This window comes from Geotrypetes seraphini, chromosome 1, assembly GCF_902459505.1.
Source record: "Geotrypetes seraphini chromosome 1, aGeoSer1.1, whole genome shotgun sequence".
In the NCBI taxonomy this organism is placed as follows: domain Eukaryota; kingdom Metazoa; phylum Chordata; class Amphibia; order Gymnophiona; family Dermophiidae; genus Geotrypetes; species Geotrypetes seraphini.
Window position 1 is genome coordinate 470,635,788 of NC_047084.1, and position 16,540 is coordinate 470,652,327.

Genomic DNA, 16,540 nt, shown 5'->3' on the forward strand with positions numbered 1-16,540 from the left:
TCCTGCAATTGGTTTAGTATTTATCCTGCATGGTTTTCTATTAGTGCCCTTGGTGGATGCACTATCCATGTATAAGGATAAGATTGAAGGACAAGAGGTAGAGTGATCTGACCAGAGGATGCAACCCAGTCTATGTCTATGACGAGATTGTGTGTGTGTGTGTGTGGGGGGGGGGGGATAGATGTTATAGCTAGAGCTCATCCTTTTTTTCCATGTGGGGTTCGTGCAAGGAAGAAAATCTGGATCAATCCGGCTGCCCTTGTTCACCATGTTGCTAAGAAAAACTACAGTACAGAATTATCAGTCCTTGACTGTATGTTACTAATAGCAAATTCAATTCGCTGTGAGGCTTAGCTTGTCATGTGGAAAGTCTCTCTCCCCAGTCGGCACCACTCAGTTGCATGCACGTTTTCCCACGACGCGCCGAGGGAACTCTTAACCTCACGCTGCCGGGTTTCCCGCGAGCAGCATTGCTGTTGCTGGGAGGGAGGAGGGGGGGGAGGGGAAAGAAGAAGTCAGACGAATCTGGAACCACACAGTCACCGCTGTGGAGTACTACGTAGCCGCCGCGCGCTCGAACGGCCCTTCAGGGGCCGGTGGGCGGGGAGTTTCGCCGTCGTTACGCGGCTCGCCCCTCCGAGTCCCACCCCTCCGCGCGTCCCACGGAGGCTGAAAAGAGCGGCGAGTAGCCAGAGTGGATTAGCACGAGATCGTCAGCGCGAAGGGAGAGACGTAGAGAGAAGAAGCGGCGCGAGGCGCAGGGCAAGAATAAACCGCCTCCAGGGAACGGGATTTCCTTTTCTCTCTCTCTGACCACCCCCCTCCCCCTCGCTCATCCACGTACGTTGGTATACAGTCAGCGGCGCTCGCAAGGCCTGAGCGAGGCTGTTACGGAGGTTGCGCACGGGGGGTCTACGGGCTAGAGGCTGGCGCGCGCGGAAGCCGCCAGGAAGCTTCGGCGCAGGAACAAAGGAGCCAGCGGCGGCCCAGAGTCGGCCCCCGAGAGATCCACAGTCGGCGAGGCATTTCCCCCCTCCCCCCTAAACTTTGAGATCTTCTGATTTTGCATTAACCTGATTTTCTTTTTTTAAAAAAATTTTTGTACCTCTTGAAGCACGTAAGTTGTTATTTCTTTTCCGCTGGATCTTATTGCGGGGGAAGGTTATTATTTTATTTTTTTTTTAGTGTGATGAAGCGTCTCATTCCTTTATTAGTTGGGAGAGTGTGTGTGTGGGGGGGGGGGGTGTGGAAATATGTTTTCGTTCTAGTAAATACCCCACCCCCTCAAAAGGCATTTACCGCCGTTTTAAGGGGGTATGTGCCGTCCTTTTCCTGGAGCTCCTTTTTAGGAGGGGGGAGACGCCCCCCTCCCCTCCTCGGGTGGCTTGTAAACATAATTTGCGATACCGTTCTACCCAGTCCCTCCGGATGGGTGTTATGGATGGCTCTGGTTGTTGTGATAGTAATAATAAAAAGGCTTTGTGACAGTTCTCTCGCTGCCCGATGGCGGCTTCTTTTTCCTCTTTAGCCAAACAGGAAGCGAGTGCGATGGGGGTGGGAGAGGTGGAAGGCTAGAAAGAACAAAGAGCTGCTGGCTAAGGTGGTGGGATGTTGGGGTGTTTTTCTTTTTTCCTCTCTCTCCTCCCGCTGCTTTTGGTTCACTAAGTTGTGTTGCATTAGGGGGGGTGAAGGGTTAATGACGAGGTTGCTGCGAGGTGGTCCCAAGTTCGGGCGAAAGAGGCGCCGAGGCCTCTCTCGGCGTGACTCGGTGGTTTTTTTTTTTTAAGGGCTCCCTGAGGCCTGTTGCCCTTGTTCTAAGGGAGGGGGAAGCCCGCTGCCGGCCGGTTACTGCCTAGCTCCCAGATCAGTACTATACTGCTAATTATAGACTTCATGGCTCTTTTTTTTTTTCCCTCTTTTTTTCTTACTGCAGCGTTTTCCTGTCCTCTTGTCTTTGTTCCGCACTTGCTGGGGTTTTTTTTTTTGTTGTTTTGTTAGGTTGGGACTGGAGCCACGTTTTACCTTCCAGAGCGTGTTCACTCTTGGCTTGTCTGCCTCCACACCATTTTAGGGGGTTTCAACAGCCCCAGTGACTTTTTGCCCACGTATGTTTGCCTGTTTTCTCTTTCTTTTTATTTGAGTACGGTGAAGGTGACTAAGATGTTAATATGCCTGTTTCAGTTTCACCTTATCACAAACTGGTTTTAAGCAGACTTGTTTTCCATTCCCACTGAAACAAGAATGCCATTCAAGTAGGTAGTTTTGGCGTGAACGTTTCGATGTGACCATTTGTGCTATTACATTATTTCCAATTGTGGGCAAAACCTGAAATAGCTATAATAGTACAGCAAACTATTAGCCAATAAGCTTTGAAGGGTTGGCTATGTATGTAAAACAGTTGTGAGCCTTTAACATACTTGTTTAACTTGTCTGTCCAGTGTACAATGTGTTTTGAAGTACAGTATGAGTTATTATGCTGAAACTTGAAATCTTTAGAAAGAGAGCAAGCTTTCAAAACAATGTTTTTAAAAACATTGATTGGAACCAAATGTTCTGAGAGATTAGGGTCTATTATCGGTCTATTATCTTAGAACCCACTTGCTATAAGTTTACAGTAATCGGTGACAATTTGTGTAAAGGCCCTCTAACAGCTGCCACCTTATCTTAACCTTATTTTACTTACAGCTGTTCTGTCTCTTCATACTAAGTGAACAGACTTCCTTTTGTTTACCATGCTTGGTTTATAGGCTGGTTTTTAGGTTTTCCTTTATAAATCATTGCAGGTTACTCTTCTCAGTGGTGGATATTTTAGTGGTTGGCAATATCTGAACTATAAATGGAACCTGATTTCAGAGACCCCTGTTGACAAGGTTTTGTGTATCCCAGGCTGTGGTTTTAACCTGTCATATTGCAACCTTGTGACAGGCAGAAGCTAATGTACCTACCCATGTGACCTTGGCTTCAGAGAAATATTAAGCAAGTGCACATGTGATGGTATTACAGGTGGCCTTCCATCAATAATGAAGACTTATAATAACGAGGAAATTTTATTTTTCTGCTAATGTGTACTACAAGCCATAAAACTTGTAATATTCTCAAATGCGTAACTTGGTGTAGTACAGTACAGAAAACTAGGATGAAATGACACTGTACAGTGTTTACCAATTTTAAGCTGGTAACAAGTATTGAATGTGGCATTTTAAAATTAGCAGGTAGAGGAAGCCTAACCTTCATTGCTAATGACTGCCCTTTCCGGAAGTGATGTAGTCAGGGGTGATGTGGTGAACTTTGCACAGGTATGGGGGAAGTAATTATTTTTGGCACAGTCAGACATTAGGGAGGCTGCTATTCTAACTTCTCTTCATAACAATTTAATAGCACATACTCTTCTAGTGTTTTGTCGGTTTGTTTGTTTTACATATCTATTACAAATCACTCTAGTAAAATCCTGAAGCTAGATTAAAATATCGGTTTCGCTTCTTATTGGGTAAATTGTTTGGTTTTTACAAGTTGGAGACAGTTCACCCTGTAATTTTTCTATTAACTTAAGTTGTCACAAATGTATTTAAAGTGTAGTAGATATGCATGAGCTGGTAGATATGGGTTCTTGGACAAACCTTTTAGATAAGATCCCATTGCATTTTTGGGGCTAATTCTGCTATTAAACAGATTTAGTCTGATCTGATCTTAAAATTGTGAACATAATGGTTCTTTACATAATTATTATTTTTTTAAGGCTTTCTTAGCCTCGACCTACAAGGACATGGGTTCTTTTACTTCCAAGGAAACGGGCAGCCAAATATTTGATTAGCACATTTTTGAAACATCCTTTGTTATAATAATGTTGTGGTATAACTTGATATGGGTAGAAGGTGTTGTAGTCTTAAGAGTGAAAAGCTGATCTCTGAAACTTTTGAGACACATCTTCAAAGATATTTGGCCTGAGTTCTACTTCTCTCTCTACCCTACCACATTAGAATGTACAACTGAGACATGCCATTTTGAGCACAGAAGATTGGTGGGGCACCTGTTAACTGTTGTAGTTGTGGAGGCTACAACAGAAGAATTACCATTCCTCCTTTCTACAGGTCAAAATGTACCACTTCCCAGTATTCCCAGCCCTTCTTGTGTAAGATTCAGGCATTGCCAGATCCAACCTTTATTTCAAATAGTTTCATTGTCTTTGTGCTTCATATATTTTAACACAGGTGTCTAGGTTATAGACAAATGAACTTCAAGGAATCCTTTGCAAGCTAAGCACATTCAAGATTTCTTTTACAAGAATGTAAATTAGTATTGGCTAGTGCTTTATTTGTCTTTTTGTGCTTGTGATCAGTGCCCCAATAGAATCCCTTTCCCTCTCTTGGGAAGGGGGAAATGAGGCAGTTAGACTGTCAAAAGTTAACAAAATTGTTTTCCTACTGTATTGGGAGTACCATATTATAAAATAGGTGATTTTTGCTACGCTTTTACATGTGAATTAGGTCTTTTAGTGTGTGGCTGTTAGGTAGGTGATAAGTGATTTAATAAGGGATTCGTTTTTAAGAGGCCTGAAATGAGTGGGTGTGTACAAAATACCAATATTAACAGCTGAAGTGTTCTCATTTAATACACAGCTGTGGCCTGTTTGCTTGCTCTAGAAAGAAATGATGTCATTCTACGATATCAAGGACTGTATTGTACAAAACAAGGTCAGCAATTGATTCTGGTGATATGCCAGCCACTAATGCATTATTTCTCCCCCCCCCCCCCTTTTTATTTATAGTACCAGTATGGCTCAAGAGACGAACCAGACTCCAGGGCCTATGCTTTGTAATACAGGATGTGGATTTTATGGGAATCCTAGGACAAATGGAATGTGCTCGGTTTGCTATAAAGAACATCTTCAGAGGCAACAGAATAGTGGCAGAATCAGCCCAATGGGTAAGTTACTATTTGGCAAAGTATGCTAAGAAGTCAGCTGATGCACTAGATTGATGTCTTTCATCTTCACCTACATCATAGAAGTTTGGGAAAAGACATAACTGAAAATACAGGTTTTGTATATGGATTGTGCCACTGAGCCTTGTTTGCTTGACCAGTTTGACCTTAAAGAATTGATCATTAATGCCCATTCTAGGGTGAGAGGCCCATCAGTCTTGAACATGTGGGATTCTGTTCCCAATCAATGAGATCTGGTGTAAAGAGCCTCCTTAACAGTGTTTTCTGCTCTGCCTCCTAACCTTGTGGGCTGTGCTTTTTCTCTCCAGTTCTGTCTACACACGAGATAGGAGTCTTGCTCTGCTCGTGTTCATTCTTATTTTTATCAGGGCTTTTATAATCCAGTTGGAGGCTTTTAAGTGCTGTAGCGGACACCAGTTTCAGAGATCCATAACTAGCAGGCAGCCTTTTTTCATAGGGCACCTATCTAGCCAGCCTTCACAGACTGTTTTGAGGCTTAGGACCGGTTCCTTTAATTAGTCTTCCGCTATTTTTTAATTCAGAGTGTATTACAACAAGAACCCTACAGGTTTTGTCCAGAGTTTGAGCACAGGTAGAGCAGCCCTGTGGCAGTCTGGGGACCTGGGTTGGGTACTTGCATTTTGGCCCTTTTCTCCACAACCCCTCCCCCTTCCCAAAGGTGGAGCACTGCCCAGTGTGTGTGTGGGGGGGAAGGGAGGGTGTCTGAGGTAGAGTTATCCATGTGACCTGGCAGCCCGAAGGAGTAGGCATCTGGACATTTTTAACCTGTGTAAGGCGGCAATCTTCCGTTTGCTATAGTTCCAACTAAGCAGTTTCCAAAACCAGCATGGCACAGTGAGTACCGGCTATTGCAGCCTATGGAGAAAATTGGGGGGGGGGGGGGGTTAGATTATAGGTCACCTCCCCTAAATCCATTTCCCCCCCTCCCCCAAGCTTAGCTTTACGAACTGGTTTTTGGCTTTAGATTCGATATCACGGCTGCTATCTTTAATTTCCTGTTGTTGTTTTTTTTTTTTTTTTTTTTTAAACCTCAAAACACCTCTACTTTGGTTGAAGTCGGGTTGGATGGGCTCTGGCCAGGATTCTTTGGATTCATGCCAGACTTGCTCTGGCAGGCCGGCTGAGAAGCATCCATGTGCCACAGGGTAGCGGAAACCACTAGTTTAGCCCCTTCAAGAGCTATAGGAATCGCAGGAGGAAAGATTCTTGGGGCAGAAGTTTGCTTTGGGGCCTGGAACCAGGATCTTGTGTCCTTGGCGAAGTGCAGTCGCACATGTGCCGGTAAGATCCTGAAGGCACCAAAGGAGCCCCTGATAGGTCCTTCTGGATATTCTGGGCAGGAAACGCTTCAGATGTTTCACCCTGGATCGTTCCACCTGATGGAAGCAATTCCTCCAAAGAGTACCCAGATGCTAGACACAGATCAGTCAGGTGAGGACTGGGAGAATGAGGATCTGGACGTTATTACTTTGTCTCGAAGTGGGACTGGGAGACAAAGGGTCCCAGCCATGACGGGAGCATTCCTGGACCTCCTGGGAGTATCCAGTAGTGTGCTGGTTCTAAAACTGTCACAGAAGCGCTACGGGAGGTGCAGCTGGTGCACCTGCAGTGCTTGCTTAAGAGCAGCATGAAAGCATAAACAACCTGCTTTCTTTCTTTCATCTTGACATCAAGATGCTGACAAATTTTGAGATGCCCGAGCAGTGCCTTTTAGGGTAGATAGAGCTATGACAAAACTCTACCTAATGGATGCCAAGTTTCAGCAGTAGTATGTGCTACCGAAGGTAGCTTCCCTAGTGGTGCAGGTCACAAAGTGGACAGTAAAGGAAGCATGGTCCTGAAGGATATGTTGGAGTGAGAGATTTTGTCCTGAGAAGACAATTTGAGGGTTCAACTTTAGGTTTAAAAATAGTGGCAACGTCTTGTGTGGCGTGCACGCCTGCCTGCTATTCCAAGGTATGTTGCTCGCCAGAAGAGAATGAAGATGTTTACCTCCAATTTCTTCTGGTAGGGGTTAACTACATGCAGACAAACTATATGACCTGTTTAGTGTCCTGAGTAAAATTTCTGCCTATACTATTTCAGCCTGTAGAATGCTTTGGATTAGACAGTGGGCTGGTGATTCCACATCCAAAGCAGTGTTGAGCAGAATACCGTTCAAGGGACAGTTGCTCTTCAGTAAGGGACTTTATGATCTAATGTCATGTGTGACGGATTGTCAGCCTAAGTCCTTACCAGATTCCATAAAAACATGATGGCAGATAAAGGCCAAATGGCCCATCCAGTTTGCCTATTCCAGACCAAAGACCTTCTTGGGGGTCTGGTTGCTGTAATTTTTGTGGCTCCTGGTGCTTTCACCAAAATATAGGAAGACCTTCCACCCAGAGGGTTTAGCGGAGCTCCCAACAGCGGTTTGGAGGCATTATATGGCCTTTATCTCCCGTTTCTCCTCTGCTTCTGAGAAGCAACAATAAGTCAGTGGCCAAACCTCCACAGATAGAAGGTTGGCAGAGTACTGGGAGCAGATTTCTTCAGACCACTGGGTTCTGGAATTATTCGGGTGGGCTACAGAAATCTGAGTATTTTTGACCACTTCCCCCCCAAAAACAAAAAACAACTTATTTGTGGACTGGCCAGCAGGGAGACCAGAAAAGGCTGTTGGTCCAAGCAACATTGAATTAACTCTTAAGATCTGACAGCCATAGAGCCTGTGTCAGGCAGGGAATCTGACTCGGGCAGATACTCCATATACTTCATCATGCCCAAGAGAGGCTCAGAAGATTAGAGGCTGATTCTGGATCTAAAGTCCGTCAGTTCTACCCTCAGTGCCACATTTGTGGATGGAAACCATATGGTTGGTCTGACAGTGTTCAATCTTCATATCCCCATATTGAGTTTCCATGTTCCAGAGCAACATTTCCAGTTCTCAGCTCTCCTGTTTGGATTAGAGCCTCGCACCTTTACCAAGGTGATGTTAGTTGTGGTGGCCTGCTCAAGGATGTCAGGAATACAAGTGTATCCTTACTTGGATGATTGGCTGGTTGATCCGAACCCTGTCACAGGACGAGGGAAAGACAGCAGTGGCAGAAGTAGTCCAGCTATTGCATCTCCTGGGCTGGGTCATCAACCTCTGAAGAACCAACATAGTCCCTGGGGTACCCAGGTATTTGCTTTGACATGGCGAAGGGCTGAGTCTCCCTGTCGGAAGCACAATGGAGAAAAAGCTCATGCTTCAGATCAGAAATGCTGGCCATGGCAGTGCCATGCTGTCGGAGCTATCTGCAGGTCCTGGGGTCAGTGGTTTCTATAATGGAAGTAGTTTCCTGGACCAGAGCACACTTGCAGCCTCTCCAGAACTGTTATCCCACTGGTTACCTCAGATGATGGATTCCTTGGAAAAGGTGTTTGAGGCTTGTGCAGATGAGGAAAGAGCTTAAAAGGAATGGGACAGGAAAATAAAAAACTTACTGGGGAAGGGAAAATAAGTTCCCGCGGGTAAGAAGAAAATTTGTCCCTTGTCGTTCTCTAGTTGAAACCTCAAGCTCTTTCCAGGGAAATGCCATTTGCAGACTTCTCGTGAATAATTCTAATGACAGATGCCAGCTTTTACGGCTGGGGAGCCTACTGCAAAGGGTGCCTGGTCTCTGAGGCAGGCAAAGTGGTCCATAAACAAGTTGGAGCTGAGGGGCTGGTGCTGCTAGCGCTGGCGATCTCTCTCAAAGAAGCTGGGCAGTCTGAGGGTTTGAGTTTTTTTGGACAATGCCACGGCAGTTGCTTATGTAAACAGACAGGGAGGCACCAAGAGTGCTCTCAAGACTGAAAGTTCAGTTGCTGTTCCAGTGGGCAGACACACATTTAGCTCTATTAGCAGCGCAAATAGCAGTAGCGGACAACATGCAAGCAGATCTTCTGTTGTCAGAGCTTGGATCCAGGAGAGTGGTCACTTTCCCAGATAGCGGACAACTGCATAGTGAAATGCTGGGGGCATCCAACTTTCAATTTGATGGTTTCAGTGGCCAACAAGATCGACTGGCTCTTCTGCCTTGGATGTAAGCCAGGCACTGCTGGTGTGGACACGCTAATACAACCGTGGTCTGAGCAGGGATTGCTTTTGTTTTTTCTGTGGCCAATGATAAGCCAAGTTCTGAGAAGAATAAGCACGCACCCAGGTCTTGTAGTTCTAGTCACCCCAGATTGGCTGAGCTGTGGTATGCAGATATAGTGAATCTGCAGAGGGACAGAGCTACCCTATCATTGGACAATCTTTGTCTGGGCCCAGTTGCCCTGGAGGCACAGAGCGCGTTGGTCTTATAGCATGGCTCTCAGAGTGCACAGCCCTAGTAAAGAAGGGTTACTCGAATATTGTGATAGCTAATCTCCTTTAGATCTAGGAAGCAGACAACCCTATCAGTTTATGCAAAGACCTGGAGGAAATTTCAGGGCTAGTGCTCTCACCGGGATTTGAAGCTTGTACATGCTCCAGGGTTGTCAAATTCCTCAGAGGGTCTTAACAAGATTCTTGCAGTTGGTTTGCTTAAGGTGCAGATTGCAGGGCTTTTCTGCTGGTAAAGACTAAGGGAACTTGGCGGTACATTGGGTTTTTTTTTTCTTCATTTTATATTTTACATCAAGTGCACAGAAAGTAACAACATATTAACTTAGTACATCACTTGAAATACACAATTTCTCCCAAAATAAGATGCACTCTAGATTTAGAGTAGGAAAACAAGAAAAAAAACATTCTGAACCAAATTGTGTACTAATATATACCAGGCTCTGCACCCTGTCCCCCCCCCCCCCCTGCGACAAACAGTAAAAGGAAAATAGTGACCAAATTCAAATACAATACTTCATGTGACAAAAAAAATGATGCTGCTTCATTAATTTTTTTAAAACTCCATAAATTATTCTGCTGATGGATATTTGATGGAAGCTTGCTCTATTCCCCGGGCCCTATACACAAAAATATATATATAATATTCTGTAATAGCCATCATTATGCTCCATGTTACCTGTTCATGCAAAGACCCCGAACCCTAAGCGTGACAGCCCTGGGCCCATGCGGAAGGAAGCAGCTGTTGCTTAGATTTCCATAAACAGCCCGAGGCCGAAGCTGCTGTGCTGCCCAAATAGGGGCCCGGGCTGCCCCCTGCACCTTAGTGATCCGGCCTCAGCTATTCCGGGAGTCGCAATTACCAGGCGCCCCACCCAATCCCCCACTGTTATAACTGGGCAGTCACCATAAAGGAGAAGACCGAGGGCTCGGCGGCCACGTCGGTTGTGGGCAAGAGGAGACGCTTGTGCAGTGCGCGGCGATGTTTCCAGCTGGGAGCACATACCAGCAAAATATACCTGAGAGAGGCATAAGCACGCTCTAGAATTCTGTTTTGCACGTATGAAAAATGGCAGCGCAGAACTTGCGCTCATCTTCCCCCCCCCCCCCCCCCCCCGGGCAGTTCTGCACAGCTGGACCTGAGGGAGTATCTGCAGCTCTACAGGTTGCTGCAATGGCACTTTCTCCCTTTCATCAGGCACTGCTCGTTATCATCTTGGGTTTCTGCGCCTTCGTTGTACTCCTGGGGTTCTTTGGAGGAACAGGAGTTGGCAGATCTGCGTGAGAGCATTTTAAAAAAGGTGGCAGGCGGAGGTGTGTTTAAAAAATTGTATTCGCTCCATAAGAAGCACCCACTCTTTGACCTATTTTTTTGGGGAAAAAAGTGTCTTATGGAGCGAAAAATACAGTACATTGATTTGGCCAGATTCTTGAAGGCAGTATTGCGGCTGCTCCCTCTTCCCTCCCCCCTTCTGCCAATGAGTGGAATCTCAATCTAGTTTTGCGGGCACTCTGCAGAGTTCTGTACAGGTCTTTGGAGAAGGTGATCCTAATGAACAGCCTTTTTAGTGCCGATTAACTTGGCAAGAATGGTCTTGGAGCTGCAGGCGTTGTCCTGCAGAGAACAGTTTCTCTGAATTTCAGAGGCTGGGGTTTTGTTGTGTACGGTGCTTTCATTTTTGCCAAAGGTAGTTTAAAGTTTTCATGTCAACTAGGAGGTATGGCTTCAAGCATTCAGCCCCACAGGAGTGTCACAAGGTTGAAACTTCTGGATATAAGAAGAGTGCTTCTATGATATCTAGAGGTGACTCATGACTTAACTTTCAGAGCATCTGTTTATTTGAACGAATAGCTGACTGGGAAGACTGGCTTCTAAGGCATCCATTTCCAGGTGGATTTACATGGTCATTTCATCAGCTCGGAGGAAAAGACGATAGTCTGTTATTGAAAGAGACATGGAGGAAGCCACTTCTTGCCCTTGATTGATAGCATAGAATGTTGCTACTCCTTGGGTTTTGGCCAGTAAGGGTTGCTACTCCTTGGTCTGACCCAGTAAGGCTATTTTTGTTGTTATATTGCCAGTGGGGAAACAGTCTCCCATTTCACTAAGAGCACATTCCACTAGAAGTGTTACTCGAGCAGAGTCTAGAGCAGTTCCACCTGATGAAATTTTTAGGGTGATTGTGGGTCATCCTCAATACCTTCCAAAGATTCTACAGGGAGGATTTAGCGGCACACAAATGGGTTCCCTATTTGGATCCTCATCATTGTTAGCAAGCCTGTCTGCCCCATCCTTGATACAGAGGGTCTGCTTTTGTACCTCCCAAGTGTTTCAAAACTGGACCTCTTACCCAAAATGATTGCTTAGGTTACCATGATAATCGTCATACAAGTGAGAGAGGCACTTCAGGCTTTAAGCCTGCCCTGTCATGCATTCAACTTGGCCTGCTTTCTGCCTCAGACAAGTATGCATTGCCAGATATCTGGGTTATTCGTATCATCAGTCAAGCATTTCCTAGGTCAAGCACGTACTAAAAGGGGAAGATCTCTCTTCAGGGAAAAATATGGGAGTCTCAAGCTGCAGAACTGTTCAAGTTGCATTCAGGTATGTTGGCTCCACCTTGTGTTTACCATGTTAAATTATTGTATTTTTGCGTTCATTAAATGGTATATTGAACAGTCCAGTTTACAGGGAAGTCTCCTGGCCCTCTCCCTAGTATACATTTTTTTCCCCCCTTATAAGGCTATGTATGTATTTGCTTTGATACGAACTGGAGAACCACAAGTCCACAGGGTTGGGAGGCAGAACAGAAAAAGTTCTTAAGGAGGCTTTCTACACCAGATCTCATGGGTTTGGGAACAGAACCCCAAGTGTTCAAGACTGATGTTCCTCTCTCCTAGAATGAAGATTTATAAGGTAATGGAACCTAATGTATCAATTTACAAAGATTGTGTTTCACTTCTGTGAGAAGGGGAAAAGCTTAATCAAAAGCTTAAATCTACATGTCCAGTTATATCATCCAGAGCTTGGTATGAGTAGAATATTAGATTTTCACTAAATTACCAAAACAGTACTCTGTAAAATAGTGTACTAATAATGTCTTATATTTGAACTGGTGGTAATGTGATATTTTTTATGATCTAGCAGGCATTCTGGTGCATTTAATTACCAATCATATGGCACAACATACTAAAATAGTGAAACATCCATAAAATATCCTAGTTGCAGACGACAGACTTCTAATAAGGCCTCTGTGAGAGGGCTACAACTTTCTTATGGAGCTTTAGTAATAGCATTCTGAAAGTAGGCTTTCAATTGCTATCTCAGCTCATTGGGTAATAGATGGAGAACTAGTTTTAACCAGCCTATATTCAACGAAAGATAAAGCAATATTTTCAGAGCTCAAAATGTATCAGTAGTGAGATGGGATCTGAAATTGATGCTACAAAACCACCCCAAAACAATTGCCAAAAATACTAGTAACACACCAAAAGACAATTGGCAATTTCTAACCCCTCTATGAACAAACACCGGCGTCCTTTATAATAGAGACTTTGAGTATGGGCTAATAATTAATTCTTAACTTGTAAAGCCCCAGGCAGGAAACTTATAGGGGTCCTTATAGGGATTAATTTATGTGAGTTGCATGTCTCGTGCTATAAAAATCAGACTTATTGAACATCGGAGCTGTCTGAAAACTGGGAAACACACTGCTCCTATGGTCTCCCACAATATTCAACATCACAAATTTTCTGACCTTAAATGTTGTGTTCTGGAACAATACCTGCCACCTTTAATGGAGATAAAACCTCTTATCTGTTAGAGGGAAAACTTTTGGATTTTTCATCTAAGGGCTGCTTCTCCTGTGGCATTAAATGAAAATGTGGACAAATGTTTTTCAGGCTGATATGGATTTAATATCTTTCCCTGGTTTGTTTTCTCCCTATTGAAGTGTTTTCCCCTTCAGAAGTTTTTTCCTTTATTCCTCTTTTGAGGTGTCTTCTGGAGGGGGGGGGGGAAGAAAAAAAAAAAAAAAAGCTCTTACATACAAAATATATTATATACATAATTATAATTGCTTTTCCAGTTTATTTTTCATTTCGTTTTTTTTTTATCCTTTTTATTCTTATTCCTAATTATTTACTTTTACTTTTCCTATTTTCATTCTAGTTTTTGGACAGCAGATTTCCTTTTTCAATTGCCTCCTTTTTTCAACTGTTCAATGGTTCATTTGTTTCCATAGTGATTTTCCACATTCTACGTCTTGACTTTTTTTAGTGCGTTGCATCTGTGGGAGCTCCAGGGCATCTTCAAAAGCCCTAGCCGCCATTTATTTCTTTCCCTCCAGCTCTGGGTGGATTGCGCCAGGACCTGGAGTTTTTGCCTTTTTAGATCAGAGTTCATTGTCCTTTGACGCTTCTGAAAAAACGTTTTACAGTTATACTCTCTCACGGGATTTGATTTGCTGTCTGAGCTCCTGACGAAGACATCAAAACTGAGTTCTGTCGATCCGTGACAGGAACCCTATGTGATTTGGACTATACTTTTGGCCAATTTTTATAATGTTTTTGCATTGTCAATGATTTTAAACTTTAAAGGTTTTTATTGGGGGGTTTTGTTTTAATAGAATACAATATACAACACACCTCCAATAGCTCTTTCAATAGAAGATACAAACCAAGTAGAATACACAGGTACAACATTACAAAGTGTAAACATTCCTTTGTTCCAAAACAAATAAGCTAAACCCCTGCCACCATAAAATCAACCCTAATCCCCCCTCCCTTCCCCCACCCCTTCCCATGCCCAACAGGATAGCGGAACGCATTGACTAAGATCTAAACAGCCAATTTTATCCCTCAACTTAGTCCAAGTGGACACCTGAGACGCATAGTAGTGATGCTGCTTTGTTACAGAGATTTCCATTCAAGGACACTAGCCTATTGAGTCACTCATCATGTGAAGGAGCAGCGCTGCTTTTCCAACATTTCGCTATTAAGCATTTAGCAGCTGCCAAACCTATACAAAGAAGTTTGATGTGCTATTTATATTCCCTAATGGTATACAAACCCAACAAGCAACCAATTGATGTGGCTGCCACTAGTTTTCACACCAGACCTGTTAATGTATGGACCACTCTCCTCCAAAAGGGTCTCAAGACCAGACAGTCCCACCAAATATGCAGGAAGGTACCCACAAAAGTACTATATCTCCAGCACTGATTGGAAACTTGGGGGGTACATTCTATTCAATCGTTCAGGTGTATAGTACCAGCGAATCGGAACCTTTATATGCATTCTGAACTAGTGAACAAGAGGATGCCTTATACACTTCCCCACTCCCTAGAGGTTAAGAGTCCTTCCAAGATCCCCTTCCGATTTTTTCATAAATGGAAACTGAAATACATTGTGTCCCCTCCAGTATTGATATGGTACAGAGATAGGGCAAGGAACCTTCTGCAATAAAAACCACAAATTCTCAAGGTGTTCCACCCTGTATTGGTGATCTAGAATCCCAACCCTGAGCCCTCAAAAAAAAAAAATGACAAACTTGTAGATTTGCAAAGTAGTCCCATTGGAGATACCATACTTGCTTTGAAGCTGATCAAAAATGAGCATACCCTCCTCTCCCATCATTGTCGATGATTTTTGAACTTGTATAGCAAGGTGACGGTGTTTTTGAATCGTTTTCTTCCCCCCCCTTCTCTGCACATACTCTGAGCGTTTGCTGTTTTGCATTTTGATTATATACTATTCTCTAAAGGACTCTATGATGTACGAGGCAGGACTTATTTAGGCTATTCTGTCTGGTGCTTGTCGCCTATAAGTTTGCTACCTGGGGCTTTACAAGTTAAGAATTCATGATTAGCCCACACTGAAAGTCTCTTTATTATAATAATTAAATGCCGGTGTTTGTTCATAGAGGGGTTAGAAACTATTGCCAATTGTCTTTTGATCTGAAATTGATGCCAGTAAAATTGAAGAAGACAATATAATATATACTAGAGATTGACATGGGGACAATTTTTTTTTTCCCCCTGTCCCCTTGGGAACTCATTTTCCTGTCCCATCCCCATGAGTTTTTTGGGTTGTTTTTTGTTTTTGTGTTTGGTTTTTTCCCCCCCTGTCTCTGCCCCATTCCTACAAGTTCCACCCTCATCTGCACAAGCTTCAAAAACTTTAAAATCATAAGTGCTCAAGGCTTGTGCGGATCTTACAGAAATGGGGCAGGGACAGTGACACTGACAACTCATGGGGACAGGGACAAATTTGTCACCATATCATTCTATAATATATACCTTCCAGCTGCATTTTGTACCCCTTTAACCCTCCCCCTCCTTTTATTTTTTATACAGAACTTAGAGGGAGGTCAGTTGTATACATGCCAGTTTTATCTTCCTAATGTATACAACTTAATTACATACTACACAATTAATTTCAGGCTGTAAATCAGTAAGTAGTATTGGACAAAATTTACTCCCAGGAAAGCCTACTTTTAAAACATTTTTCCCTTCTACCTTATGGACTATGGTAAATTAGCATGCTCTTTAACACAGCCAAGGCTAAACAATAGATCTCATAGTTGGTGGTTATAGTTGTTGAAAGCCTGATTAGGGTATACCAAGTTCTTTAAAATGAAGAACAGAAGACTACTATGCACCTTATTGGCTGGGAATTCTTTTGGAGATATAAGATGTTGGCCATTCTTAATTCTAACTCCATAAAGAGAACATCTTCTTTATTTTTGTCTTGGGGTAGGATTTGTTTTCTTCGAGAGTATGGAGACAATTTATAGTTAGACATAAATATTTGCTTGCTTAAACTTGAAGATTACAGTGCCACCTCTATCTCCAAATCCACCAACTAGCTATATTTGTTTAAAGGGTTTAATGCCACATTCTTGGATATTAAACTGAACTTTTTAGCTGCTTCAGAAGATACATTTATTTAGCCAGTTCATATTGATGACATAAAACAAATGCAGAGATATATAATGCAGTGTAAGTAAATAGTTTTTTAATTTCCTACTACATAGGAACAGCCAGTGGTTCAAACAGCCCTACCTCAGATCCTTCATCTGTGCAGAGAGTAGAAGCTAGCTTAAACTGTGAAGGTGGTGCTGCTGGCAGCACATCTGACAAATCAAGGTAAGGTATAGTGAATTTCTCTCTCTCTAAGAGGTAGAAATTTATTGAAAACTAGTGAGGCTTTGGAAGTCTGTAGTGTCTAGATAATGCACACCAA

The 16,540-nt window shown here is 43.4% G+C and overlaps 1 protein-coding gene across 4 annotated transcripts in view; it reads left to right on the plus strand.

Annotated features, from left to right (window-relative positions):
* Positions 1–544: 544 nt before the first annotated feature.
* The window catches only part of ZFAND5 (zinc finger AN1-type containing 5), a 54,971-nt gene continuing 38,975 nt past the window's right edge, over positions 545–16,540 (plus strand). Inside the window, exons 1-4 of one of the 4 annotated variants that reach the window (XM_033924588.1) lie at positions 545–1,117; positions 3,210–3,296; positions 4,766–4,923; positions 16,332–16,443. In XM_033924588.1, coding sequence (XP_033780479.1) covers positions 4,773–4,923; positions 16,332–16,443 — 263 coding nt within the window. In that variant the 5' untranslated portion in view covers positions 545–1,117; positions 3,210–3,296; positions 4,766–4,772. Of the gene's footprint in view, positions 1,118–3,209; positions 3,297–4,765; positions 4,924–16,331; positions 16,444–16,540 lie in introns of those variants that run through there. The other 3 variants (XM_033924596.1, XM_033924579.1, XM_033924571.1) reach the window with 3 other exon arrangements.